Source organism: Grammomys surdaster, unplaced genomic scaffold, assembly GCF_004785775.1.
Source record: "Grammomys surdaster isolate TR1022 unplaced genomic scaffold, NIH_TR_1.0 126131, whole genome shotgun sequence".
Taxonomy (NCBI): Eukaryota; Metazoa; Chordata; class Mammalia; order Rodentia; family Muridae; genus Grammomys; species Grammomys surdaster.
In genome coordinates this window covers 4976633-5003522 of record NW_021620939.1, presented here as the reverse complement: position 1 = coordinate 5003522, position 26890 = coordinate 4976633, and the positions used below count along the sequence as shown (strand labels likewise).

At 43.0% G+C, this 26890-nt stretch overlaps 1 protein-coding gene and 1 non-coding gene across 2 annotated transcripts in view; both read left to right on the top strand.

The window, feature by feature from the left end:
* Rad54l2 (RAD54 like 2) overlaps positions 1–26890 on the top strand; it is a 99391-nt gene that overhangs the window by 60513 nt on the left and 11988 nt on the right. Inside the window, exons 3-15 of the mRNA XM_028756631.1 lie at positions 8288–8486; positions 10696–10835; positions 11491–11607; positions 12112–12338; positions 13730–13912; positions 14362–14495; positions 15455–15651; positions 17870–18212; positions 19104–19281; positions 20715–20966; positions 21185–21303; positions 22990–23108; positions 26390–26489. Of these exons, the coding sequence (XP_028612464.1) occupies positions 8288–8486; positions 10696–10835; positions 11491–11607; positions 12112–12338; positions 13730–13912; positions 14362–14495; positions 15455–15651; positions 17870–18212; positions 19104–19281; positions 20715–20966; positions 21185–21303; positions 22990–23108; positions 26390–26489 (2308 nt within the window). The remainder of the gene's footprint in view (positions 1–8287; positions 8487–10695; positions 10836–11490; positions 11608–12111; positions 12339–13729; positions 13913–14361; positions 14496–15454; positions 15652–17869; positions 18213–19103; positions 19282–20714; positions 20967–21184; positions 21304–22989; positions 23109–26389; positions 26490–26890) is intronic.
* On the top strand, positions 25412–25514 carry LOC114612022. Its single transcript, XR_003709927.1, has one exon. It is a non-coding gene; the product is annotated as a U6 spliceosomal RNA (small nuclear RNA).

Below are 26890 nucleotides of genomic sequence, written 5' to 3'. Positions count from 1 at the left end.
CATCTTTCCAACCACATCTTAGATCTTGTTTGTAGAATTATGTTAATTTTGAATCTGCTAATGTTATGTAGTATTAATGTCATGAAGATTTCTTTTTCTTCCTGGAGAATAACTGTGGCAGAGTTCTGGTCTTTCTATAACCTGTTTTAAAGGTGAACCATATTTTGATTTATATGAATAGAAATTCATACAAGACCTAAGCTGTTGGCAGACTGTAAGCAGCTTGTTTGCAGTTGGGTCAGGCCTCTGCTCCAGGGCAGGCATTTGTATTGGGCATTAGATGTATAGTGGAGGGTCAGCTGGGAAGGGTCTCTGTTTTGAAGGAATCCTATGTTAAATGAGAAGATGGAGGATGAGTGTTCAGTTAGTAAAATAATTTCACGGGCTGCCAAGATGGCTGACCAGGTGATCTTTCTGTTGCTGTGATAAAACATTGACTAAAACCAACGTCAGAGGGAAATTGTTTATCCCACCTTATACTTCCAGGAGCAAAGCTGGAAACTAGAGTCAGGAGCTAAAGCCGAGACTGTGGGGGACACTGTTGACTGGCTTGCTCCCCAGTTACAACTCAGGCTTTCTTGCCCAAAGACGTGCAGCCCGCATCACTCATCAGTCAAGGAAAGGCCTCACAGACATGGTTCCTGGCCAGTTTGATCCAGGCACTCCCTCACTAGAGACTCCCTCAAATAATCTTGGATCTAGGAGACCTAACAACAACTTGAGTTTGATATCTGGAACTCATGGTGGAGAGAGAAAACAACTCCCACAAATCATCCTCTGACTTCCACCTGTAGTGATACTCTCCCAAAATAAATGTACAGAATCCCTCCATGTTTTAATAAGAATTATGTAGACAATAAAAGATAGGCCTGAACCCCACTAGTGGGAGGAGGGTGCATTTTAGCCAGGGTGGTGATAGTGGGGCCTGGTGGGGCTTGAAGAAAGAAGTGTTTGTAAAATCAATTTTGGTTTTGATAATAAAATTGTATTTCATTCAGTTTCTTTCCTTGTTTTGTTTTGTTTTGTTTTTGAGATAAGGTGCTATATAGCCCAAGGTAGTCTCAAATTCTTTGTAACCAAGTTACATGCTGCTGGGAATCTGAACTTGGCGCCTCATACTTTATCCACTGAGTCATTTCCTTGGCCCAAGATTTTGTTCTTTATGCAAAAATAAACAAACATATATACCTCAATGTGCAAATTTGCTTAATTTTCATAGATATACATACACAAAAGAATTAAAATTTTAATAGCATATATTGTGTGTGTTTGTGAATATCTTTATTATTGTTTTTTTTTTTTTTTTTTTTCTGAGGTTAGATCTCACCTCATAGCTCAGGCAAACCTAAAAGTAACTCTGTAATCTAGTCTGGCCTTGAACTCAATGATCACCCACCTCTGCCTCCTCAAGGCTGTATTACAAGGCATGAACCACCATTCTTGTCCTCCTTTCTCCCTCTCTCCCTCTCTCTCCCCATCCATCCGTCCATCCATCCATCCATCCATCCACTGCCTGTTTTTTATGTCTATCTTGATCATATTTTTTGTGTTGCACAAAAGTTTTAAATTTTCATGAAGTCTGGTGTGCGTGTGTGTGTGTGTGTGTGTGTGTGTGTGTTTGTGTGTGTGTGTTCGTGTGTTGTTTGTCTTTGGAATCATTCTAAAAAACCATTGCCAAATCCAGTGTCAATAAGCTGTTTACTGTATCATCACTTCTAAGAATTTTATAGTTTTAAGTATTAGGTTTGCTAGCCTAGAACTCTGTGTAGCCCAAGACTGCCTAAATCTGGTAATCCTTCTGCCTGCCTTTCAAGGGCTGGGATTATAGTCATTCAAGACTTGGTCTTGACTCTGTGTGTGTGTGTGTGTGTGTGTGTGTGTGTGTGTGTGTGTGTTTTGGGGTGTTTTGGGGTTGTTTTGTTTTTCTTCCCTGAGACAGGGTTTCTCTGTGACAGCCAGGTAATCCTGGCTGTCCTGGAACTCACTCTGTATATCAGTCTGCCCTCAAACTCAGAGATCCAGCTGCCTCTGCCTCCTGAGTGTTGGGTTAAAAGTGTGCACCACCACTGCCCAGCTTGACTCAGTTTTACTATATGACCCTTGTTAAACATTCAGCTTTGTTATTCTGCATGTGTATTTCTCAGCATTAGTAATTGAATGACTGTCATTAAAAACCACTTGACCTCATGTCTTATGGGAGTTTGTTTTACCTTTTATTCCATTAGTCTTCATATGTGCTTTATATCTGTATCTCATGGTTTGATTATTGCGATTTGCACTAAGTTTTGAAATCAAAATATGGATCTTCCAACCTTGCACCGTTAAAAAAATGTTTTTGGTTAACTTTGTAAGTTAAGTATTATTGGAACACTTTTTTCATTTGTTTATGTGTGGCTTTTTGTAAGATGCAATAATAAAATTAAGTATCTATGATGGAGATGTTATTGCCTGTAGAATGTAAAATCTTTATTATCTGACTCACTATTGAAGATATTTGCAGATACCTGAACATTAAAGCACTAATAGGTTAGAATAAAAATAAAAGGGTGTTGGAGAGATGGCTCAGCAGTTAAGAGCACTGACTGCTCTTCAGGAAGTCAGGAGCTCAAATCCCAGCAACCACATGGTGGCTCACAAACATCCACAATGAAATCTGATGCCCTCCTATGGGTGTCTGAAAACAACTATAGTGTACTTTGGGCAGGAGCGAGTCGGGGCTGGAGGCTGGAGCAAACATGGGACCAGAGCAAGTGGGGTCAGTGCAAGAGGGAGAAGGGAAGTGGGGGAAAAAAGAATAAAAATAAAAGGAAGGGAAGGGAAAATATACAAAGACATGTAGTTCACTGTAGATAGTCCAGCAGCAGGAGAATGGTGCTCTGTGATTTTGCTTACAGTGTACCATGCAAGTGGCAATTGTATGCTCTTTGTCAAGGAACCACTCAGATACAAGGCCAATCACAAGGCTCAGTGGGTAAGTGTGCTTACCGTTACGCTTGACAATCAAGTCTGATCACCAGAAACCATGTTAGAAGAAGAGAACCAACTCCCACAAGTTGATTTCTGATCTCCAAATGTACATGCATGTTTGCACATGAACACACACACTCACACACTCAAAAAAATAAAAATTTAAAAGAAATATTTACATATATGAGGCAGCCAACAGAACACAAGAAGGTATAAACTGACTAATCACTATATGAAAAATATAAATGTGTATTAACAAATGTGAAGAAGGGCTGGAGAGATGGCTCAGTGGTTAAGAGCACCGACTGCTCTTCTGGAGGTCCTGAGTTCAATTCCCAGCAACCACATGGTGGCTCACAACCATCTGTAATGATCTGATGCCCTCTTCTGGTGTGTCTGAAGACAGCTACAGTGTACTTACATATAATAAATAAATAAACCTTTGGGCTGGAGTGAGCAGGGCCAGAGCAAGTGGGAGAAGGGAATTGTCCTTTTGCCATTAGCGATGTGTCCAGACAGGAATTTTAAAAAAAAACACAAATGTGAAGAAAGCCGGGCAGTGGTGGCGTACACCTTTAATCCCAGCACTTGGGAGGCAGAGGCAGGAGGATTTCTGAGTTCGAGAGTTCAAGGCTAGCCTGGTCTACAGAGTGAGTTCCAGGACAGCCAGGGCTACACAGAGAAACCCTGTCTCGGGGGGAAAAAAAATGTGAAGAAATTAGCATATAAGTAGCTTAGAGTTTAGTACTCATTTAATTTATTTTCTCTTAGACCTTAAATAGCTGCCCTTGCATATAGCTCAGCAACAGAGCACTTATCTAGCATGTCCAATATTATATCCTTAACTCCCTGCACTACAAAAGCTAAATAAATAGATAAATAAAAAAATAAAACTTAGAGATAAAAAATTACTATTTAAATTATGGAATTTTGAAAGACAGTAAACATAGTGACAAGATGAACTTGCTGTGGTTAATATTCTGGGTATTGTCATACCCGCCACGTTGCCAGGCACAGAGACCTTTAGATTTATAATAAGCCTTTTAGCACTAGAGCTGGGCAGATACCAACCCTCTATGCTATTTTGTCTACTTGCCTGTGGTGATTCCCAAGATACCACTTGCTGTGTTCCGCTTGACCATTCTGAGTAGGCCAGGCCTTGTGGCCATGCATTCAAGATCCACCTACCCCATGGCAACCTCCTCTTCCTTCCTCCTCTGTCTCTTGGTTTCTGCCTGATACTCCAAGCCCAGGAACCTTCACTCTGCCTCCCTCTCTTCTGCCCAGCCCAGGCTGTAGGCATTTTTATTAACCAATCAGGGATAAGTTATGGGGCAAGGTTTATATCTAGTCGGGAACAACCAAATCTTGGAGGCCAATATTTAGCATTTGAATACATAGCAGCATCAGACCAACCCCCTACATTAAGTCTTTGTCTGCTTCCAGCTCTCTGAGTAGCAAGCCAGTCTGGCATTTGTTCTCAGATCTTCCATCCTTAACATTATAAACCTTTTTTCCCTTGATAAGAGCTGATTATAAACCTCTAGCTGTCTTGGAATTCGCCAAGTGGACCAGACTGGCCTCACACTTGGTCTAGTGCAAGCTTTCTGCTTCTGCCATCTGCTGCTGGGATCAAAGACATGAGCCACTGTGCCTAGCTTTCAAATTAAGAAAGGAGCTCCTGGGGCTGGGATGCTGCCTCAGCTGTGAATTTCTTTTGAAGAGGACCTGGGGTTTTTGTTCCCAGCACTCACAGAAGCAGGCTCACAACTGCCTGTAACTCCTGCTCTAGCAGAACTGACACTTCCCCTCTGTAGGCACCCACAGGCTTGTAACATACCCTTCATACAGATTTGTACATATACACATAGTTAAAATTTTTAAATGTACTTGCTTATATTATGAAATACTGAGATGATCCTCAATTATCTTTAAAATTATTTTTATTGTTAATTTATTTACATTTCCACAAGGACCACATATGGTTGGCTTCCTTTTACATCTCTTTAATTTATTGATTTTTACCTTCTTTATATAGTTTTCCTTGCAACTTATTTCTAGAGGAAAAGAATGTACTGGCTCTATAGTTTTATATATTCTAGATTTCACTGATCATACCCATGTAGTCTTGTTTAACATAGTTCTTTGTCCTTTTCAATTTTGTAAACCTCAAATGTGTTGATATTAGGGCATAAACTTTTTGGTGCATAAATAGCTCATAGATTGTAGTGCATGCATAATTTTTATTTGTTTCTTGAGGAAGTATCTGTGTCTGGGATGTTTTCATTCTCTCTTTTTGCCTCAGTCTTACTAAGTACTGGGATTACAGGTGTGTGCATTTATCATTATATAATGCATTTATCATTATTATACATTTTATCATAGGAGATTAGTAGAAAATTCTAAGTCTTAGAGGCCACTGGTCTCTGTAGAGCAGAGGGAAAAGGATTGGAAGCTCAAGGGTGAGCCCTGGAAGTATTTGTATTTGTGCATTCACTGAATGAAATGTGGTATGGTGTGTTCTTCTCCCCTTGACACCCAGGCAAGGTTTATCAGTTAAATTTTTGGTGGTGGTGGTGGTATTTATAACTCATTTCCAAGAAGCTTATGCAAGTGGTCTTTGTTTATATAACTTGTGATTGCTACTTATAGCTGACTTGAGTGAAAGAGAAGTTAAAGGCATTCAGGTCAAAGAGAAAGTTCAGGAGTATTTATGCCCAGGTCTGAACCTATGATCTTAACCAGGGTAGTAATAGCCGTTGACTTTTAAGCTATGCAAACACTAATTACATTTGTTATATGACAGAACACAGGACTTTTTATCTTCTTGTTTGATTATACGTCTACCACAACTGACCAGTGTCTGAGCATTTAAAAAATTTTATTGCTACACTCAGCCCCCTGCTAGACCCTAGGTAATAGGCTCATAGCTTGGAATGGATATTTGATAGTAAATCTGTCTGTAACTCTGAAAGACTAGCAGTTGTGTTTTCTCCTCCCAAGAACAGCCCATTCTATGAGGAAGCACAACAGCCAGAGCAAGAAAACAGCAGTTAGCAACAAGTTCTCATTGTCCAGCAGATCAGTTTCAGCCCCCTTGGTTTGACCTTGCAGAGCTGCCCCTTGTTAGGACTCTGTCCTGTCTGCCTACTCTTTAACCTTGCCTCCAAGTGTTCCTCCAAGTAGTTACTCAATAAATTTGCTTGTGAAATAGAAACAAAACATAGGAAGATTTGGAGAGCATCAAAGGTCATTATCCCGGAGTGGGGTATAGCTCAGTGAAAAAACAACAAGGCCATTGTACAACCAGGCCAGAGAACCAGCAAAAAACTAAGTTGCCCAGTCTCAGCTCAGCTACAAGTGTAGTAGGCCATTCTGCAGTTTTCATCTACTCTGCCCCCAATAAGCCACCTCTCTAGGTGCCCACTTAGCAGTGGATATCCCCCTCCTAGGGGGTCTGCTATGTAAGCAGCTGTTTACTTGGGGCATGGTGAGATTGGGTGTAAAAGTTCAGGGCTTTTCAATGCCTCCCTTTGCTCTAAAATAATGACATGGAGACCTGGTATATTTATTAATAGCTTCTTGCACTATAGCTGGGCAGGGTTCTTATCTATTCTAACCCAGCTATGCTAATCTGGCCTACTTCCCAGCCATATGGTGTTACCTGCCATCTTGGTCTTACCCTGGCTGCTCCTGCTCCATTGGTGTCCTCCTTGACTAACCCTCTCATGGCCACTTGCTCATGGCAAATTCCTCTCTTGCTGGTCTTTACCAGCAACCCTCTCACTGGGATCGGAAGTTTCCCTTTACTCTCTCTTGCCCAGATATTGGCTGATCAGCTTTTTATTAAGCAATCAGAGGTGATGAAAAACAACTTTTACACAACATCAAGACAGGAGATACTTGACAGTGCCAACATCCAGACTCCAACCAGATTTCTGGACTCAGTAATCAGCACCTAAATACACAGTGCACAAAAACACCCCCCAATATTGATGGCTCTCTTTTTTAGGAGATAAGAATTTAGGGCAGAGAGCTGGACAGTTGTGAAAATGTTGTCCATCTGTGTTTGAGAGGAAAGAGTGCTAAAAGGAAAGGTTGGTTGGTTGGTTGGTTTATTTACTTTTTTCTTTTTTTCCTGAGATAGTGTCTAACTATGTAGCTCTAGCTATCCTGGAGCTCAATATGTAGACCAGGTCAGTCTTGAACTCAGAGAGGTTTGCCTACCTGTGCTCACTGAGTACTGGGATTAAAGGTGTGCACCACTAAGTCTGGCTGCAAAATAGTTCCTTTAATGGCAGACATTTGGCTTTTCTTCAGAGCTGTTTGGAATAGAAACAGACTTGGGAGAGCAGCTAAAAGTCTTGGTGTTCTACTTTGACTCCACTCCTCCTTCAAGATAATTCTGTTGATTGTTAAGATTTAAGATGGTGAACTGGTACAGGCCTTACTTCAATACAGTGTCATGGGTCCAAGGACATAGTTTCAAGCATGAAGGGACACAGATGATCTTGTTTGATAAATCCAGCCTCTTAAACTGTTCTGCAAAGAATGACAAGGCAGATTGACACAGCTCCCCTGTGTAACATATTTCCTGTTCTGTTTCATTACTTTCAGCAGAAGGTTCAAAATCAGTCTGAATAAACCCCCTGCATCTTCTGAAGAAAATAACTTATTTTGGGGCTGGAAAGAACACTTGCTGTTCTTATAGAGAACCTGTATTCAGTTCTTAGCACCCATGTGGTGACTTGCCCTTTGTTTAATATTTGATATATATTGCTGTGTTGTGTCTCAGTATACATGAGCCATCTCTTATAGAACACAATATTCTTTGAAGGAAAAGAATCTTAAAACTATCTGTTGATACATCTGGGGCAGAGCTTGCATTTGTAAGTCGGCACTGAATGGCTGACAAGTTGAGCAAGTTCCTACTCCAAGCACTGAAAGGAGCAGTGTGAGTTGTTGCAAACTCCCAAATGCTGGGACTGCAGGCATCCCAGCATAGCCAGCACTCTCAAGCATTCTGAGGCCAGAGGTCTCCTAACTCCTACCATACCACTCAGTGTTGTCATTTGTTATGTGCCCTTCTCTGGTCAGGATCAGGTCTAAGTACACACACTATCTAGCCCTCATATAGCTCTGAAGTATGAGCACCATTGTCTTCTTTTAGGTACATCTACTGACATTCAGAGAGATATCACCTTGGGTTATCATCTAATAAGGTGCTGAGTTGTAATTTGAACCTTAGGATGTCGGGCATCAAAATCCATCTCCTCCACCGACCCCAGTAAGCCACTTCTTTCTCCCCACTTTTTTCTAGACCCATCCCTGGAAGGCATGTGTGGCACTGAGCATGCCCAGCTGGGGGAAGATGGGCAGCGGCCGCCGCGGTGCACTTCAACTACCTCATCTCAGTCTGAGCCTTCAGAGCAGCTTAGGCACCAAGGCAAGATCCTGGCATCCGAGGACCCCAAAAAGAAGCGAGCTCAGAAGCCCTCTCACATGAGAAGAAACATACGGTAAGCTGTGCTCTGGGTAAGGAGAATTGGAGAAAGTATTACCAGTAGTTACAGCAGAAAAATTAATCTGGACAAGAATGTCCTTTCCAGTGGAGAATAGTGTCCAACTCTGAACCGTCATTAATAGTGCAGATGGCACATGCGGTGACGCATGCCTGCAATACAGGCACTCAAGAGGCTGAGGCAAGAGAGTCATAAGTTCCAGACCAGCTAGATTACATAAGGAGACCCTGTCTCAAAACAGCAACAACCGCTACTAAAAAACAAACAACAACAAAACAGTAGTGAAGGGGCAGTTCAGACCTACTGTTGAGCTGCAGAGAATGTAGGGAGGATGTGATGGGAGTGGGGAGGTGCAGCGGCGGGCAGCAGCGCTTGGCCGTTGAGAGGCCTTGCGTGGCAGCTTGATGATAATAGGGTTTTCGGACTTAGACTTTTCTTCCTTTATGTCTCAGAACATGAAGTTTAGCCAGGCGGTGGTGGCACACGCCTTTAATCCCAGCACTTGGGAGGCAGAGGCAGGAGGATTTCTGAGTTCGAGAGTTCGAGGCTAGCCTGGTCTACAGAGTGAGTTCCAGGACAGCCAGGGCTACACAGAGAAACCCTGTCTCGAAAAACCAAAAAAAACCCCAACAAAACATGAAGTTTACAACAGATCTGTAACAATCAATCAATCAGCAACAACTTCCCATAAACTGGGTCACTGTTTCCTTGGAATTCAATTTCAGATAGTTGGAGACTGACCCAGGAGTGGGACTTCTTCCTTGACCTAAAAGATAATCAAATATAACATTCTTAACTTTCCAAATCCCCAACAATCCTTCCTTCTGCCAAATAACAACTTGATCTATACTTTTGTTATACTTTGTTGTTCTTCATTTGTTTGTTTGAGGCAGAGTCTAACCCAGTAGCTCAGGCTGCCCTTGAACTCACTATGTAGCCCTGGCATTGAACATGTAGTAATCTTCATACTGTAGCCTGTCAAGTGCTGGAATTACAAGTGTGGGCCACCATGCTTGGTGTTGCTCCACAGCTTTCAAAGCATGTAATGGAAACTGGAAAGTATTATTCTAAGCTTAGAAAATAATGATACAGAGGCCCTATTACCCTATTTGTCTGCCTAACAACTTTTACTTTGTGTATGTACATGCGTGTGCATTCGCATGCCCACGTACATGTAAATACCCATGTGTTGTGTATTTATGGCATAGTGCAAGCACTAGAATGTGTGGAGGCCACAGTGAGACATCAAAATATGTTCCTTTATTGCTTTCCACCTTATTGCTGTGAGACAGTATTTCCCATTGAATAGGACATTCTTTTTGGCCAGAAACTCTTAGGATCAGCCTGCCACTTCCCCCGATAGTAGAGTTATAAACAGGCTCAGCCATTCCTGGCTTTTTACATGGGTGTTGAGAATTTGAACTTCAGTCCCTACCCGTGCAGAGCAAGCTCTCCTAACTACTGAGCTGTCTCTTCCTCTGTCTAATAGCAATGCACACACACACACTATTTTATTTATGTATGGGGGTGTGTGAGGTCAGTGGAGGATGTTATGTGTCTTCCTCTCTTGCTCTCTACACTATACCCTTGAGACAGAGTCTCTCCCTGAACCTGGAGCTCAATGTTTTTCAAACAGCACAGGAGAAAAACCAGGCATTTGCTGACCAGCAAGCCCAAGCAGCCCTGTCTTTGTCCTGTCCCACCTTCTTGTGTCCACATCACATGGCCAAGCCCAGCTTTTTAGATGGGTGCTGGGAATTCTCACTGAGGCCTAATGCTTGCACAGCAGCTACTCTCACATCTGAGATATCTCCTCAGTCCCTCAGACAGCTCCACAGCCTCTTGCACTCCGTCTTTAATATGCAAAGTCAGATTGGTAGGGCTGTCTGTGAGGAGAACAAATGAGTGAAGTACGGCAGTGCAGAACCTTTGGAGTTTTACCCAAGTCTTTTTGTTTGTTTGTTTGCTTGCTTGCTTGCTTGTTTTTGTTTCTTGTTTGTTTGTACTAGCTTGATTTTTAAGACAGTGTCTCACTATGCAGCGATGGCTGTCCTGGAACTCACTATGTCTTTTCATGATGTGGAACTCATAGAGATCTGCCTGTCTCTGTTTCCTGAGTGCTGAGATTAAAGGCTTCCACAACTACACCCAGCTACATTGCACAAATCTTAAGTTAACTGAAGGGACATCTCTTTTTAATGTTTAGAAAGCTACTCCGGGAGGATCAGTTGGAACCCGTTACCAAAGCAGCACAGCAGGAAGAATTGGAAAGAAGAAAACGCCTGGAGCAGCAGAGGAAAGAATATGCAGCCCCCATTCCGACTGTCCCTTTGGAGTTCCTACCTGGTAAGCAACCTTCTGTCAGAAATTACTAAGAGTTCCAGGAGAAAAGGCCCTTAGCTTGCAGAGTAGTCAGACAGGTCTAGCTTGTGGCCTAGGAGGAATCCTGAAGGCCCTTGCTTGTTGACAGCCCTTCACAGTCAGAAGCGCTGTCATTTAGAAAGTGGAAATAGATTAAAACATACTCAGGTGAATTTTATTGAGGCTTGTTCTTTTCCCTGTAGCTTTAGATCTTAGAATGCCAGGAGAACTTGGGAGGGAGACTGGGAGGGTTTTTTTGTTTTTTTTTTTTTAGCTTCCCTCTGCTTTTCTTCTCAATGATCATTCCCTCATTAGAGCAGCAAAAGAGGAAGGTGGCAAGCACTTGGGGAAATGTTTCAGCTGAATGTGGGGAGGTTTTGTTCTTTTTGTTTTCTTAATTCAACTTTAGTTGGTGTGTGTGTGTATGTGTTTGTGTGTGTGTGTGTGTGCACGCATGCATGTAGAGACACATTTGTGAATTGTGTAGAGGCCAGAGGACAACTTGGAAAAATTGGCTCTCTTCCTCTGTCATGTGGGTCCTGATGACTACACTCAGGTCTCCAGGCTTGGCAGCAAACACTTTTACCTGCTGAACCACCTCACTGGTCCTAAATGTTCACTTCCATCTTTCTTTTTCCAGAGGAAATTGTCTTACGAGCTAGTGATGGTCCCCAGCTCCCTCCTCGGGTTTTGGCCCAGGAAGTTATTTGTTTGGACAGTAGCAGTGGCAGTGAGGATGAGAAAAGCAGTCGCGATGGTAAGGTCAGGCCTGGGCTCCTCCACGTCCTCCACGGCCATGCTCCTCCTGGTCAGTGCTCCTCCTGATCAGGGCTCCTCCTGGTTAGGGCTCATCTTTACATTCAGTCCCTCCCTCCCTCCCTCCCTCCCTCCCTCCCTCCCTCCTTTTAATTCTCTCTCTTTCTTTTTAGTTGTTAGTGGTAGAGGTATTAAGGTCTTACACTGTAGTCAAGCCTAGAACTCATAGTAATCCCCCTGTCTCTCAGCCGTCTGAGTATGGGACTCATTGTACCACTACACCTGACTTTTGAAGAATCTAGTCCTTGTTCATTTAGTTTAGAGTCTACTTCTAGCACACGCACTGTGTTAACTTCCTTGCCTTGTCTCTGAAAGAAAGAAACTTTAAAAACATTTCTTTTGTAAGTGGTGTCAAGTTTTAGCTAACTACCTGTCCCTTTTGCTCTGAAAAACCACACAGTACTCTGCTCCTTTGATTCGTTTTTTTTCTTCTCCCATGACTCAGAGGTGATTGAACTGAGTTCTGGAGAGGAGGATACTCTGCACATTGTAGACAGCAGTGAGTCTGTCAGCGAGGAGGACGAGGAAGAGGAGAAGGGTGGCACCCATGTGAATGACGCCTTAAACCAGCATGATGCTCTTGGGCGGGTCCTTGTCAACCTGAATCACCCTCCAGAGGAGGAGAATGTCTTCCTGGCCCCACAGTTGGCTCGGGCTGTGAAACCTCATCAGGTACAGCCAATCTCGATCTTACTCTCGTTTCCTTTTTCTGTGCTACAAGCATTGCCTGCTGCTGGTTATTAGTATTATAGCCTGTGAAGTACTTGTTGGATCCCAAGAGTAGCTAGTGGAAAACTCTGATCCAGTTGATGTTTGAAGAGTCCTTTGAATATGGACATAGTGGGGAGAGAAAAGAGATAAGCCAAGCCTCGGGCTAGCCCTGTCAAGTAGAAATCACTGTAGGGACTGGAGGGTGGCCTGGCTGTTAAGAACACATACTGCGTTGGGCGGTGGTGGCGCATGCCTTTAATCCCAGCACTTGGGAGGCAGAGGCAGGTGGATTTCTGAGTTCGAGAGTTCAAGGCTAGCCTGGTCTACAGAGTGAGTTCCAGGACAGCCAGGGCTACACAGAGAAACCCTGTCTCGAAACAAACAAACAAACAAACAAAAAAGAGCACATACTGCTCTTGCAGAGGACTCAGCTTTGATTCCTAGCACTGGCACAGTGGCTCTGTAACTCCAGTTTCAATGGATCTGATGCCTCTTGACATCTAAGGGGTCCTTTATGCACTTGGTGCACATACATGTACTCAGGCACACGCACACACATACAATGAAATAAATACTAAAAAATGTCACTTGCCACATCTTGGTTCTGATGGATCAACAAGGAAAAGTTTGGGAGGTATAGATTCAAAAGACATGAAAGTCAGACATTAGGGAATTTCTGAAAATTGAGAACATAATAGTTTTATTGATCTAGTGCTTGGAACTAGGACCACTGAATGACCCACACAGTCAGAGATTGACTCAGTTTCAGAACTTCCCACAGCAAGAACTATTGGGTTGCTTAGAGGAGGCACCCCTTTAAGCACAGAGCAGCCAGGCTGATTGAAAGACCTTGTTAGGAGTTTGATACTAAAGACTCTTTAACTCCTGTGGGACCTTATACAAGGTCAGTGCTATTGCCAAGATGACTGTCACCAGCCAGAGTGACAGAGACACTTCTATAGACCAGTCAGGGTATAGGGAAACTTCCATCTCCAGTCATGCAACATCTGACATAATACATGCTTATTTACTGACCATTCCCAAGTGAGTAAAACTCACTTATATGTAACCCCAATCTCTGGTAGTAGTTCTTTTCTTTTTGTTTTGTTTTTGTTTTTTGTTTTTGTTTTTTCAAGACAGAATTTCTCTGCATAGCCCTGGCTGTCCTGGAACTCACTCTGTAGACCAGGCTGGCCTCGAATTCAGAAATCTGCCTACCTTTGCCTCCCAAATGCTGGGATTAAAGGTGTGTGCCACCACTGCCCAGTTTTTTGTTTGTTTTGTTTGTTTTGTTTTGTTTTGTTTGGGTCTCTGGTAGTGTTTCTAACATTTTGTGGTTTGTTTCTTGTCAGATTGGTGGGATCCGGTTCCTATACGATAACCTGGTAGAGTCCTTAGAAAGGTTTAAGACCAGTAGTGGCTTTGGCTGTATTCTGGCCCACAGCATGGGTCTGGGGAAAACTCTGCAAGTCATTTCCTTCATTGATGTACTTTTCCGCCACACGCCAGCCAAAACAGTCCTTGCCATTGTGCCGGTAAGAGCTCTTAAATCACCCCTCTGAACATCTCTGGGTACCTAAAAGCTTCTTGAGTCTAACTTTGAATGCTCGTGTGTGTGTGTGTGTGTGTGTGTGTGTGTGTGTGTGTGTGTGTCTGTGTGTCTGTGTGTGTGTCTGTGTGTGTGTCTGTGTGTGTGTCTGTGTGTGTCTGTATGTTTGTGTGTGGGTGTATCTGTCTGTCTGTATGTGTGTGTGTTTGTGTGTGTTGGGGACAAGGGACAGTTTTGTTTAATGGTAAAAGTGATGCTGACCTGGATTCAGGTCTGGGACTCTACATGTTGTCAGGAGAGGAAAGGAGAGGAGAGGAGAGGACTGGTTCCCACAGGTTGTCCTCTGACCTCCACATATATGTACATACACAAAATAAATAAAAATATTTTTAAAAAGAGAGAAAGAAAAAGCCAACTCTTTTGGGCTTGTCATAGGTGAACACTCTTCAGAATTGGTTGGCAGAGTTCAACATGTGGCTCCCGGCTCCTGAAGCTCTCCCAGCTGACAGCAAGCCTGAAGAAATCCAGCCTCGATTCTTTAAAGTTCATATCTTGAATGATGAACACAAGTAGGTGGCCTACCTGTCCTCTCTGTTGTATTCATTGTAGACTTCTCTGAGACTACTGAAGTATGTCTCTGTCTTTCCAGATTTGATTTTTTGATGTTTCTCTATCTCTGTTCTTGCTCAACCCTCACCCCAGCCCACACACTTGTTTAGTACAGTCAGATTTATACAGCCTGGGAAGAGGGAAGTTTCTTAGTTCTGCTCTGGGATGCTTCTCTGTCATAAGACATCTGCAGCCTAGACATATTTTCTGTATTAAAATTGATTATATCAATTGATTATATCAATTTAATATTGTCTAATCTGGCCTACGTCTATATCACTGAGTAGGGGAAGAAGCCTACCATATCAGCGTGACACAGTGAACCCAGCAGAGTGAGACTCTTAGTGACCCAGCAGGTGGTTGATCCCTGCTCTGCTTTGTCAGATTTTAGTTAGTGCTCAGGTGTGAGTAGAGGTACTGCCAAGGGGCTTTGGTTCTCCATTGTCTTTCCCTTGTACTTTTTTGTTTTCTTTTGTTTTATCACTGGATCCTGGTCCTATAAAAAGGTGGAGTGTTGCCTTTCTTGCCATGGCTTGTGTTTACCATGGGAATTACCTGAAATGCTTTCTGGAATGTTGTCTTGTGGGGATATGTGCAAGGGCTTAGGATTTCCTTTTGCCTTCTTCCATAGAATTACTGATTCTCATTGTTCAGCCTTCATCAATGATCCAGCTCAGTATAAAGTAGTATTTCTGGGATACTAGAAAAGTCCTTGGTTAGCTAATCTACCTTGTGCTCACTGCCAAACAAAATCTTTGCCAATAAAGCATTCCAGATATAAATCAATACAGCTTTGATTTAAAAATTCTTACTGATTAGCAGCCAAAACAGCAGTATTTTCTTTCTGTTTCCTTTTTTAAAAAATGGAAAGCCAACTTTATAGGACAGTTTATATCTCACAGAGTTCTCCCTTCTGCAGGACTGTGGCATCCCGTGCTAAAGTGACAACTGATTGGGTTTCAGAGGGTGGAGTGCTGCTGATGGGGTATGAGATGTACAGACTGCTCACTCTGAAGAAGTCCTTAGCCACAAGTAGACCGAAGAAAACCAAGAAACGCTCTCACCCAGTCATCATTGATCTGGATGAAGAAGACCGACAGCAGGAGTTCCGGAGAGGTGGGTGGCTTATCCCGGGGATGCTCCTGGAGATGGCAGGGCAGAAGAGGCCACGAGTACCAGTTATGTTTGAAACGGATTGTTAACATAAGCCAGCTAGCTGGGTGGGACAACCTTCAGTGCCTTTCAGAACAGCTGTATTTTCTAGAAGCCACACCTGGGTTCAAAGGACACTCCCTGGCTTTGTGACAGTGGAAAGTGACCACTGCCATTACCAGTTTATAGAGATATTGTGAGAAAGTATTAAGAAAACATATGTTTTTTTTTTTTAATGATTTATGTATATGAATATACCATTGCTCTCTTCAGACACACCAGAAGAGGGCATCAGACCCCATTGCAGATGGTTGTGAGCCACCATGTAGTTGCTGGGAATTGACCTCTGGAAGAGTAGTCAGTGCTCTTAACCACTGAGCCATCTCTCCAGCCCAAGTTGTTTTCTTATAGGGCATGATGGTGTACATATTTAAATCTCAGCACCTGGGAGGCAGAGCAGGCAGTTCTCTGTGAGTTTGAAGCTATCTCTCTTTTTACATAGTAAGTTCCAGGCCATCCAGGCTTACATAGTTTGACCCTGTCGCAAACAAAACAAAGCAAACAAAAAATCCTCTAAAGCCAATATAAAGACAGAAGAGTAGTGATACTTGTGAATTTATAAAAAGGAATAATCTCAGTTGAGTGTTTATAGTTTTATTCTATCTTTAAAAAAAAAAAAAACAATATTTAGGGCTCTAGAGATGGTCCAGCAGTTAAGAGCACTTGTTGCTCTTCTAGAGGACCCAGTTTTTCCCAGAACCTACATGATGGTTTACAACTATATATAATTTCTAGTGTCAGGGGATCTAGCGCCTTCTTCTGACTCCTAGAGGCACCAAGTATGCACATGGTCTACAAGCATACATACATACATACATACATACATACATACATACACACACACACACACACACACACACATACATACATACATACATGTTGGTGATTCTTTGAGAATTTCATGCAATGTATTTTAGTCATCGTCACCCTCTTCCAACCCCCCTCCCCTCCAGACCTGCCCTCTCTACCCTTAACTCCCTACCCCATCCCTGAAACTCAAATTCATTTTATGTTGTTCTTGGGAGTGCGTGTGGTGGACCCTCCAGGGGTGATACCATTAAAGAAAACTGACTGGCCCCATCCCAGCCTCTCCCAAATACCAGTAGCACCTCAGCTAACGTTGGGAATCCTGCCCACCTTTCCTCCTCTATGCTGAGATTTCACCTGGCTTGAACTTGCCTGGGTTTTTTTGGACGCTCTCACAATAACTGAGTCCCTATGCTCAGCTGCTCTGTTGTATCCAAAAAATAGATTTATTGGAGTTATTTTCCATCTATGCCTCTTAATAATCTTTCTTCCCTCTCTTCCACAAAGATCCTGGAGTGTGTGTGAGTGCGTTTGGGGTGGGGGGAGGGAGAGAGATGTACATTTTGTTTATGGCTGAGCACATTACAGTTTTTTACTCTGCATGTTGACCCATTGTGGGTCTCTGTGTTAATTGCCCTCTGCAAGGAGAAGATTCTCTAATGAGGAATAAGAGATGTACTGACCTATGGGTATCCATTCTATTTTTTAAAGAGCCTTTCTTCATTGAAAATTTTTAAGGATTTAGAAACCATTCATTTTATAAGTCTTCATTCTGTGGTGTGTCTGTCCTGGGTTTGCTTCTGTGGCAGGGTGAACATGCCATTTACAGTGACTGGTGAGACCATAACCAGCTGCTGTCAGCCAGCCTTCAGAAGGACCAAAAATGCTGGATGACAAGAGCCTACTGTGGTGTCTAAGTTATTCATATGAATTTTATCCAAGCATATTTTTAATCCTATTCTCACAATTTGTGCAGGACCCCCTACCTAGTCCCTGTCCCCCAAATGATTTAAACCTCAGGATTGCAAGTAATTTTTATTTTAGCTTGAAAAAGAAAATTTTAAAGTGAATAAGTAAAGTAAGGAAAGGAATGGGGATAAGAAGATATTAATGCAAGAGTCAGTGGCAAGGTTAACCTCACACAGAACATGTAGGAGCATATCTGGCTGCTTCCCCTTTGTCAATGGGGGCTGACTCTTGCTTCCCTGCTTCCTTCATTTCTTCTGTCTCTTCCAGGGTTCTCCCCTACTTCTCATATTATTGACTAAGAACAGGCCCTCCCACCCTCTGACTTCGGATCCTCTTCCCTCCTTAGAGTTTGAGAAGGCCTTATGCCGCCCTGGTCCTGATGTGGTGATCTGTGACGAGGGACACCGCATCAAAAATTGCCAAGCCAGCACCTCACAGGCTCTGAAGAACATACGTTCTCGTCGGCGGGTAGTGCTGACTGGCTATCCTCTACAGAACAACCTCATTGAGTACTGGTGCATGGTGGACTTTGTGCGCCCAGATTTCCTTGGTACTCGTCAGGAGTTCAGCAACATGTTTGAACGCCCTATCCTAAACGGACAGTGTATTGACAGCACACCTCAGGATGTTCGCCTCATGCGCTACCGGAGCCATGTTTTGCACAGCCTTTTGGAGGGCTTTGTGCAGAGGTGAGGCCTTGTTTTCTGAATCCTTCAGTGGGTAGTGGGCATGCTGCCAAAGCTCTTATGAAGGGGAAATGTTACCACTAGAGGACTCTTCCTTGTGAAGCAGCAATAAAACTGAATGATCGTGGATGTGCTAATCGTCTCTGGACGATTAGCCTATAAGTTCCTGACTCAAAAGTTGTCTTTGAGCCGGGCGGTGGTGGCGCACGCCTTTAATCCCAGCACTTGGGAGGCAGAGGCAGGCGGATTTCTGAGTTCGAGGCCAGCCTGGTCTACAGAGTGAGTTCCAGGACAGCCAGGGCTACACAGAGAAACCCTGTCTGGAAAAACAAAACAAAACAAAAAAAAAAGTTGTCTTGGTTGAATGTGATGGCACGTGTCTCCTAGCACTCAAGAGGATAAGGTAGGTGAGTCTGAGGCCAGTGAACTCAAGCTAATGTTATCAAAAGTTGCTGAAAATACCTGTTTTAACTTGTTTTTAAAAAGTAAGAATGAACCCGAATTCTGCTGAATCTGATAAAAGAATAAATATGATTCTAGAATATTGATTTACCAGTTGTAGCATCCCATTCGATGTGGTGTAGGCTGACCTAAAGCAGCTCTTCATTTCCTCCTGGTAGGATGACAAATATGGAAAAAGCTCAGAGAGGCATCCCTGAATCTGGGCAAGAACCTAGAGTTCCTTTGGCCTTAGTTACCCAGTTAGTGTGACTTGGGGCAGGGCCACGTTGTCTGTACCATCCTGTTCCAAATCAAGGGTGCATTGCATGTCATGAGATTTCCAGAGGATGGTGTGGTAAGAGTGTAAGGCCTTGTTTTTATCCTCAACTAATCCTGGCCACAGTTTCTGGGTGTACTTCTTATAGGCCACTTCTGATCTCTTTGCCTCTGTAGGAGAGGCCACACTGTGTTGAAGATTCATCTCCCTGCCAAAGAAGAGAATGTGATCCTGGTGCGGCTTTCTCAGATCCAGCGAGATTTGTACACACAATTCATGGACCGTTTCCGGGACTGTGGCAGCAGTGGCTGGTTGGGGCTGAATCCTCTGAAGGCTTTCTGTGTATGCTGCAAGGTGAGTGGGGCCCTCAGGGAGTGGGTGGAAAGTAAGGGTGCACATAAGTCCTAGGGCTGGATCCTCATGGGAATTCTTGGTGAAGGAAGGCTAAAGGCTAAAGTGTAATGGCTGCCCTCATTCACAACACTGGAGTAATCTCTGGGGGCTCCAAACATGACATGTTGATTGTATGCCACAAAACTTCTTAGAGTGCTGCTCACAGAATGTGCTGAACCCCAGACACTATCCTTTCTTACTGACTTTTTGTCTGGAAAAGAAGGGTGCTAGAGGCACATTAATATGGGATGGAGGCATGCTGCTATATGACTGAGGCTGGACCTAGTGGCGTATGCCTGTAATGCTAACATTCAGGAGGCTGAGGTAGGGTGTAGCGATTTGGGGCAGCTTTAGCTCCATAGGGAGACACTGCCTCCCAAAAGTAGAAAACAGAAGAAGTTATAAAGTGCCTTTTGTTTGGTCTGTATTTAATAGGTGGAGATCTTTCTCATACCTGCTATTGATCCTATTTCTTTGACTTAGTGTCTTTGGTTATATTCTTGGAAGATCAGTTAGGTATTGTTCCTGATTCACCACTACTTTAGTAAGTTGGCTGAAGATATATCTCTGGGATCAGGTGGGATTCATTCATTCATTCATTCATTCATTCATTCATTCATCTACCCATCTATTCATTTAGATTCTCATTATATAGTCCAGGCTGTCTTGGAACTCGGATCCTCCTGCCTCAGCCTCCTGAATATGGGAATTACTGGTGCGTGCCACCACACCTGGCAGTAGATGGGATTTCAAAATACCTCTTTTGTCTTTCGAAACAGAGTTCTACCACATTGTCTTGACTGGCCTTAAACTCTTGGTAGTCCTCTTGCTCTCAACCTTCCAGCCACCATGACACGTGGCTTTCAAAATACTGCTTTTGTAACCACTGCCCTGACCAGAGCCGAGAAACAAAAGCAGAAGCACTCTTTGGCTAATGCTCTAGGCTATGATATCCTTCCTGCTTGCTCTTTTGCCAGGAATCTTAACATTGCCTAGGAGTCGTCCCTGAAATTACACCTGATTGGTTATGTATCAGTTAGATATCTTTTTTTCATAGAGAGAGATTCATTTTGTTTTGTATAGTAGCTGAATGTGGCCACACAATGAAAACAAAGCTTTCTTTCCCCATTTGTTTGAGTTAAGAATAAAATGCTAGTAACACAGCCCTTTTGATTATACACCAAGCACAATGACACTTCCTGTTCATGTGTCATGGTCATCAAAGCTAGCAGTGAAATACAAGCTCTTTGACTAGGAAGGATATATTTGCGGGTATATTAATTTTGGGTATGCAATGTGAACTGTAACAACTGTTTGTTTGAGCATGTCTCCATACTCCTTGGCACACATTTGGAATGTTCTCTGCGCTATACTTTTCCTTTGTTTAACTTTAGATATGGAACCATCCTGATGTGCTGTATGAAGCCCTTCAGAAGGAAAACCTAGCCAATGAGCAGGACCTGGATGTGGAAGAACTTGGCTCAGCAGGGACTAGTGCCCGCTGCCCACCACATGGCACAAAAGTCAAGGGAGAAGATAGTGCCTTGCCTTCCTCAATGGGAGAAGCAACCAACAGCAAGTTCCTACAGGGAGTTGGCTTTAACCCTTTCCAGGAACGGGGCAATAACATTGTTACATATGAATGGGTGAGTTAAGCAGAGCCTTCAGTAGCCATAGCTGCTTCTGAGGAGGGATGGTGACGACCAGCCTGGGGAGAGGACAGTGTACACACGCACTGCACTGAGAGGAACTATGAAAGAACTCTAAAGCAAGTTACCAGGCCACACTGCCTTAGCGGAAAGAACTTTATTTCTAACCATTTAGCCTTGGATATGCCCCAATCTTCCTTGCTTCTCTTCTTCAGGCCAAGGATCTTCTGACTAATTATCAGACTGGAGTCCTGGAAAACTCTCCCAAGATGGTCCTTCTTTTCCACCTGATTGAAGAAAGTGTGAAGCTTGGGGACAAGATTCTTGTATTTAGGTAAGAAGATGTTGACATCTGTAGGAAGGATGAGTGCAGCTTGTACAGAGGCAGACCATCGAGTGTCATACTTGCCCTTTGCCTTTTTTCCAGAGTGCTCTGTAACCAAGCACTTGTAGTTAGGGTTTTCTTACATCCCAGCACCCAACCCACAGAAAAGATTTAAAACTATGTATTGACATTAGAGATTATATTCTCAATATTCTAGTTAGTTTTTCAGACTGTGGCCCAGACCAAACCTGGCTAGCTTTTATTTTTTAATTTAGCATTTATCTATGCATTTACTTTGTTTATTTATGTTTAATTTTTTATTTTACTTTACTTTAAATTTGTGGTGCTAGGAGTTAGGCCTGGGACCTCATTCATACTAGGCAAGCACTCTAGGCTTGGCAGAAAATGCCTTTATGTGCTAGGTGTCTTGTCAGCCTTCTTTAGATTTTTGAGACAGGGTTTCAATAGCCAGGCTAGTTTGAATGCCTGACTCTTCTACCTGCATTTGCCAAATGATGGGATTATAGGTATATGCCACCACCCCTGGTGTTATTTTTTAAAACTTTTTAAAATAGAGTCTCATTAAGTTGTCTGTTATCTGGGCTGATGTTGAATTTACTCTGAAGCCTACGCTGGCCTTGAATTTGTACTCCTCTTGCTTCAGCCTTCCACAAAGGTGAGATTACCAAGCCCAACTAGGCACACTTTTTTTTTTTTTAAATACACTTTTAGTCTTGTAAAAAGAAATGCAAAGATTAAAGAGTATTTGTAGTCAGCCAGGTGTGGTGGCTTTTAATCCCAACACTTGGGAGACATAGGCAGGTGTATCTCTGTGAGTTCTAGGACAGCTTGGTCTATATAGTAAGTTCTAGCACAACCAGGACTATGTAGAGACCCTGTCTCCAAAAAAAAAAAAAGACAAAAACCAAACATACACAAACAAAAGGACCTATATATGGCCTATAAAGCCTAAAATGTTTTCTGTTTTGCCCTTTATAGAGCGCGTTTGCTGATCCTTCTTTTTTCACTCTGCCTTTTTTAAAATAAGGTTTTGCATATAAGGCTAAGATAGTGATGTGATTTTTTTGCCAGGGTCAATCTGACTGGGGCTTTGAGTCTCATCAAGACCTGACTATATGCAAGGAAACAGACCTAAAGTAGATTGCTTTTAGCCACAGTATACCCCAAGTACCCTGATTTGGAAGCGTCAGGTGAGGGCTTCCACATGTGACAGTTGGTAGTGATTCAAGCCTGTCTTCCTCATTTTCATAATGCTTTTCAATTACTCAGCTCTCTAAATGTCTTGAAAACAGTCAAGTGGCTCTGTCTCCATAGGAAGATACTTGAGATTGCCTGTGGTCCGCAGTTAGACTCATTTGTATCTCCATGTAGACTGCACTACTGAATACTACTGAGCACTGAGTTAAACCCACAATTTTCAATTGAGAGATTAAGGGATCAGAGAAATAGTTATTTTGTTTGTTTCATTTGTTTGTTTGTTTATTTGGCTGTTTTCTGTTTTGTTTTTATGGGTTGGTGCTCATAAATACAGGAGTTAGGGAGAATATCTTAGTTGGTTAATGGAGTTCCATCTCAGGGGAGTAGGTTGTGAACTCTGTTTAGAAGGTTGCACAGGAGTATGAGAACACGTTCCTTAGGGCTTGGGAGCCATCTGAATCACCTTTTTCCTTTCAGCCAGAGCCTCTCTACCTTGGCTCTCATCGAGGAGTTCCTAGGGAAGCGAGACATGCCTTGTCTGCCCGGTGCCGAGGGACAAGGAACACAGAAGTGGGTTCGAAATGTCAGCTACTTCCGTGAGTTTATTGCTACTTTACTTCTGGAGTCTTGGCAAGATCTATTAAGGGCTTTCTTTCTTTCTCTTCTCCAACTCCATACTTCTTCAAGTGTATAAAAATATGTGATTAGCCAAGAAATAGGGAGATATTGAGAACCAGCTTTTAAGAACCAGTACTAGGGCTAGAGAGATAGCTCAAGTACTGGGGTCAAAGCATGTGTCACCAAAGCATGTGGAATCAAAGCTGGATTCTAGGAGGCCAGAGCCATTGTGTAGCAGTGGCTGGAGGAGCCTTTTGGGAGAGATGAGAAGAACTTGAAAGTTTAGAACCACTTCGGTTCAATGACCATCAGGGTCAAGTGAATATAAACCTAGGTCATACTTTCTCTATGGGGGAGCTCTTTCTCTATGGGGGAGCTAAGTACCCCCAAGAATGAAAGTTTGTGTGATGGGGGAGGGGAAATCCTTTTTTCAGATGTATAACTTATAGTTATACATAACTATGTATATATTATATCTATAATATTTATATTCATGGAAGACATGATGTGTTGGGTAAATTGTGGGGTCCTGTGTCTGCCTCGACATGGGACTAGGGCCCCCCCTGCTCAGGGAAGCGAGACTAGGGAGTTTGACGGCACTCACTCTACGCCAGTGCCGGGCGGGCATCAGACTATGGGAAGCCGTGGACCGCTCTGCAGTTGGGGGAGCACAGTCTGAGGTGGGGGGGGGCAGAGCTGGCTGGGTGATCCCCAGGCCAAAAGGTGGTCAGGGACTGACTGGTTCTCAGGCTCTTGGGCACCCAGGCCCAACTGGAAGCCACCAGAAGAGCCGAGAACAAAGTGGGAGCCATGGGCTGGATTGGCCCACAGCCAAAGCTCTGAGAGAGGGGGGAGAGAAGCTCCGGCTTTGCCCAGCTGGGAAGAGAGCCTTTGGTTTGGCACGGTGGTCGGTGGTTGGCGGTTGGCTTGCTTGGATTGTTGGCCGCTGTGGCTGGGAATGCAGAGAGGTCTTCTGTGGGAGATTAGACAGAGGCTCTGTAGGCGAAGGCCTTCTCCATTGCTCCTCACATCGGATCCTGATGAAAAGAAGCAGTCCATGGTTTTAAGATGTTTATTGTCATGGTGGAAAGTAGATGATAAACTGTACCCCAGTTTCTTAAGGCAGGCCTGAGGTTAAATACCTTTTGCAGGGAGGAGGGTCTGTAAAGGAAAGCTTAATTGGCTACACCCTTCTGGCTTAGGTACCTCATTAATACGGAGATCTGTCTTGAAAAGACACAAATCTATGGAGGGCTGCGGCCTCCTGTCAGGAGCCTGGGGGCATGGCCAAATGCCTGCCATCCCTTAAGATCACCTGGGTTCCATCTGGGGCCCCTCAGGATCACCTGGGTCTCTGGTGGTTTCTAGCCTGTGCTCAACCAGAAACCAGGCTGCCTTTCAAGGTCCTACAATGTTGATTAAGAAAAGGTATCTAAAAGGATTCCTTAAGTGCTAATAAAAAATAAAATTTCAGAAATACCATGATAACATTTGGGCCAAACTTTGGCTATAGGTGTCTGACATGTCTATTATAGGATATTCAGTAATATTTGTGGTTTTTTTTTCCCCAACTTGATGTCAATAGCATCTTCAATTTTGAGAACTAAAAATGTTCTGTCATTGCCCAATTGTTCCCTGGAAGTATGAGGGTGGAGTAATTACCCTTTGAGAATCACTGGCCTAAAGAATTGATGTACAGAAATAAAGGTTCAGAGCTTGTATTTTCTCTAGGATTGTCCAATGGGACAGCAGTGAGCTGTATTTCAGTATTATAAACTCAGCTGGGAAGTAGACCGGGGTCCTCACTGAGAACACTAACACCAGGTAGCTAACCTGAGCTTCCTGTAGCAGTACTAAGTCAGCTGCCTGCCCAGCATCTCATGATTTGTCCTTTACTCAACCTGACAGACAGGTGGTGTCCCTCTCCTCTTACTTAAGTTGCTTCAGAAGGTGGTTGTTTCTTCCACTTGTGAAGTTTTGTCTTTTTGTTCTTAAAGAATGACAGGCTTCAAGTCTTGTTTGTTTGTTTGTTTGTTCATTGTGTTTTGAGACAGGATCTCACTATGTGACCATGGTTGGCCTGGAGCTCACGGTGTAGACTAGCCTGGCCTTGGATTTTTGTTAGGGATCATTCTACCTCTGCTCCTCAGTGCTGGGATTAAAGTTGTGCATCACCACACCTGAGCCCTATGGTTGTTTGTTTGTTTGTTTGTTTGAATTTTTGTTGTTGTTGTTTTATGTTGTCTTATAGCAAGTTCTTATCATCAAGAGCTTTAAAAGTGCTCGCTTTGGCAGCACATGCTAAAATTGGAACGATACAGAGAAGATTAGCATGGCCTCTGCGAAAGGATGACACACAAATTTGTGAAGTGTTAAAAAAAAAAAAAGAGCTTAAAAAAAATGAGTGTCTTTCTGGGCTTGGTGGCACATACCTATAAAGCATTTAGAGGCCAAGGTAAGATGCTTGTGAGGTGAGAACTAGCCTGGACTATATAGTGACACTGTTTAAAAGGAAAACAAAACCCTTTCAAGGAAGAGGACTGGTAGAAGAATGCTGTCCATATTAAAATACAAAATCCTTAGTGTTTTTGCACTCACTAGGAGTCCCAAATAAAGCTTACTGGCATCCTGAGCCAGAGTTTTCTAACTTCTGTGAGTTGAATGTTCTCTTAAGTCTAGAAACCTTTGCCATAATTCACTAGAGGTAAAAACATATTTATAGGGTTATTGTTGTTGTTGTTGTTTTTGAAGATGGGGTTCCTCTGTATAGACCAGGCTGGCCTTGAACTCTGAGATCTGCTTGCCTCTGCTTCCCGAGTGCTAGCATTAAAGGTGTGCCCACCACTGCCGGTCTGTATTTTATAGTACTGTGTTACATGTGAGAATTACTGAGTAGTTTAACAGTGCTGATGTCTAGGACATAGACCATAGGGCCATGGTATTTTAAAAATACACTTGTAGGGTTAGAAAGATGGCTCAGTGGTGCTAAGAGCTCATGTTGCTCTTGGAGAGGATCAGAAATCCTATTATCCATGTTAGGCAGGTTACAAACACCTGTAGCTCTAGGTCTGAGGGAATTTGATATCTGTGGCCTCTGCAGGTACCTATGCTCACATGCGTATACCCACACACAAACATATATACAATTAAAAAGTTTTTTTTTTTTTTGAAAACTGGAACATTTGCCCAGTGACTTTGCTGAGTTTCTCTGCCCTCATCTATTCACTTCTGTTTGTTTGTTTGTTTTCTTTCTTCCTAGGGCTAGATGGTAGCACCCCTGCCTTTGAGAGGGAGCGGCTCATTAATCAGTTCAATGATCCCAGCAACCTCACCACCTGGCTCTTCCTTCTCTCTACAAGGTGAGTTCATGCAATTTGCCATCTGGGCAGGTACCACAAAGGCTTATCTAAATCTGAGATGAGATCCGTTCAGCTTTGTAATTTGTTTTTTGAGATCAGAAAGGGAACCCCAGGAGAAGTTGTTATGAAGTTAGTCACCACAGTGTTATAAAGTTCTTTGAGACCTTCATTAATATTTGTCATAATTAGATATTCTCTCAGGAGTGCTCTATGGCAAGGAGTGTTTTATCACATTAGATAATGTGATTGATGTAAATAAGAATGCTTTAAAAAGAAAGTACCCAGTTTTAGCAATCAGGAGGCAGGAAGATTTTGAGTTTAAGGCCTTCCTGAGTTCTATCAGTGAGTCCTGCCTCAAAACAAACAAAACAACAAACCAAAACAAAAAAATAAATTTAAAG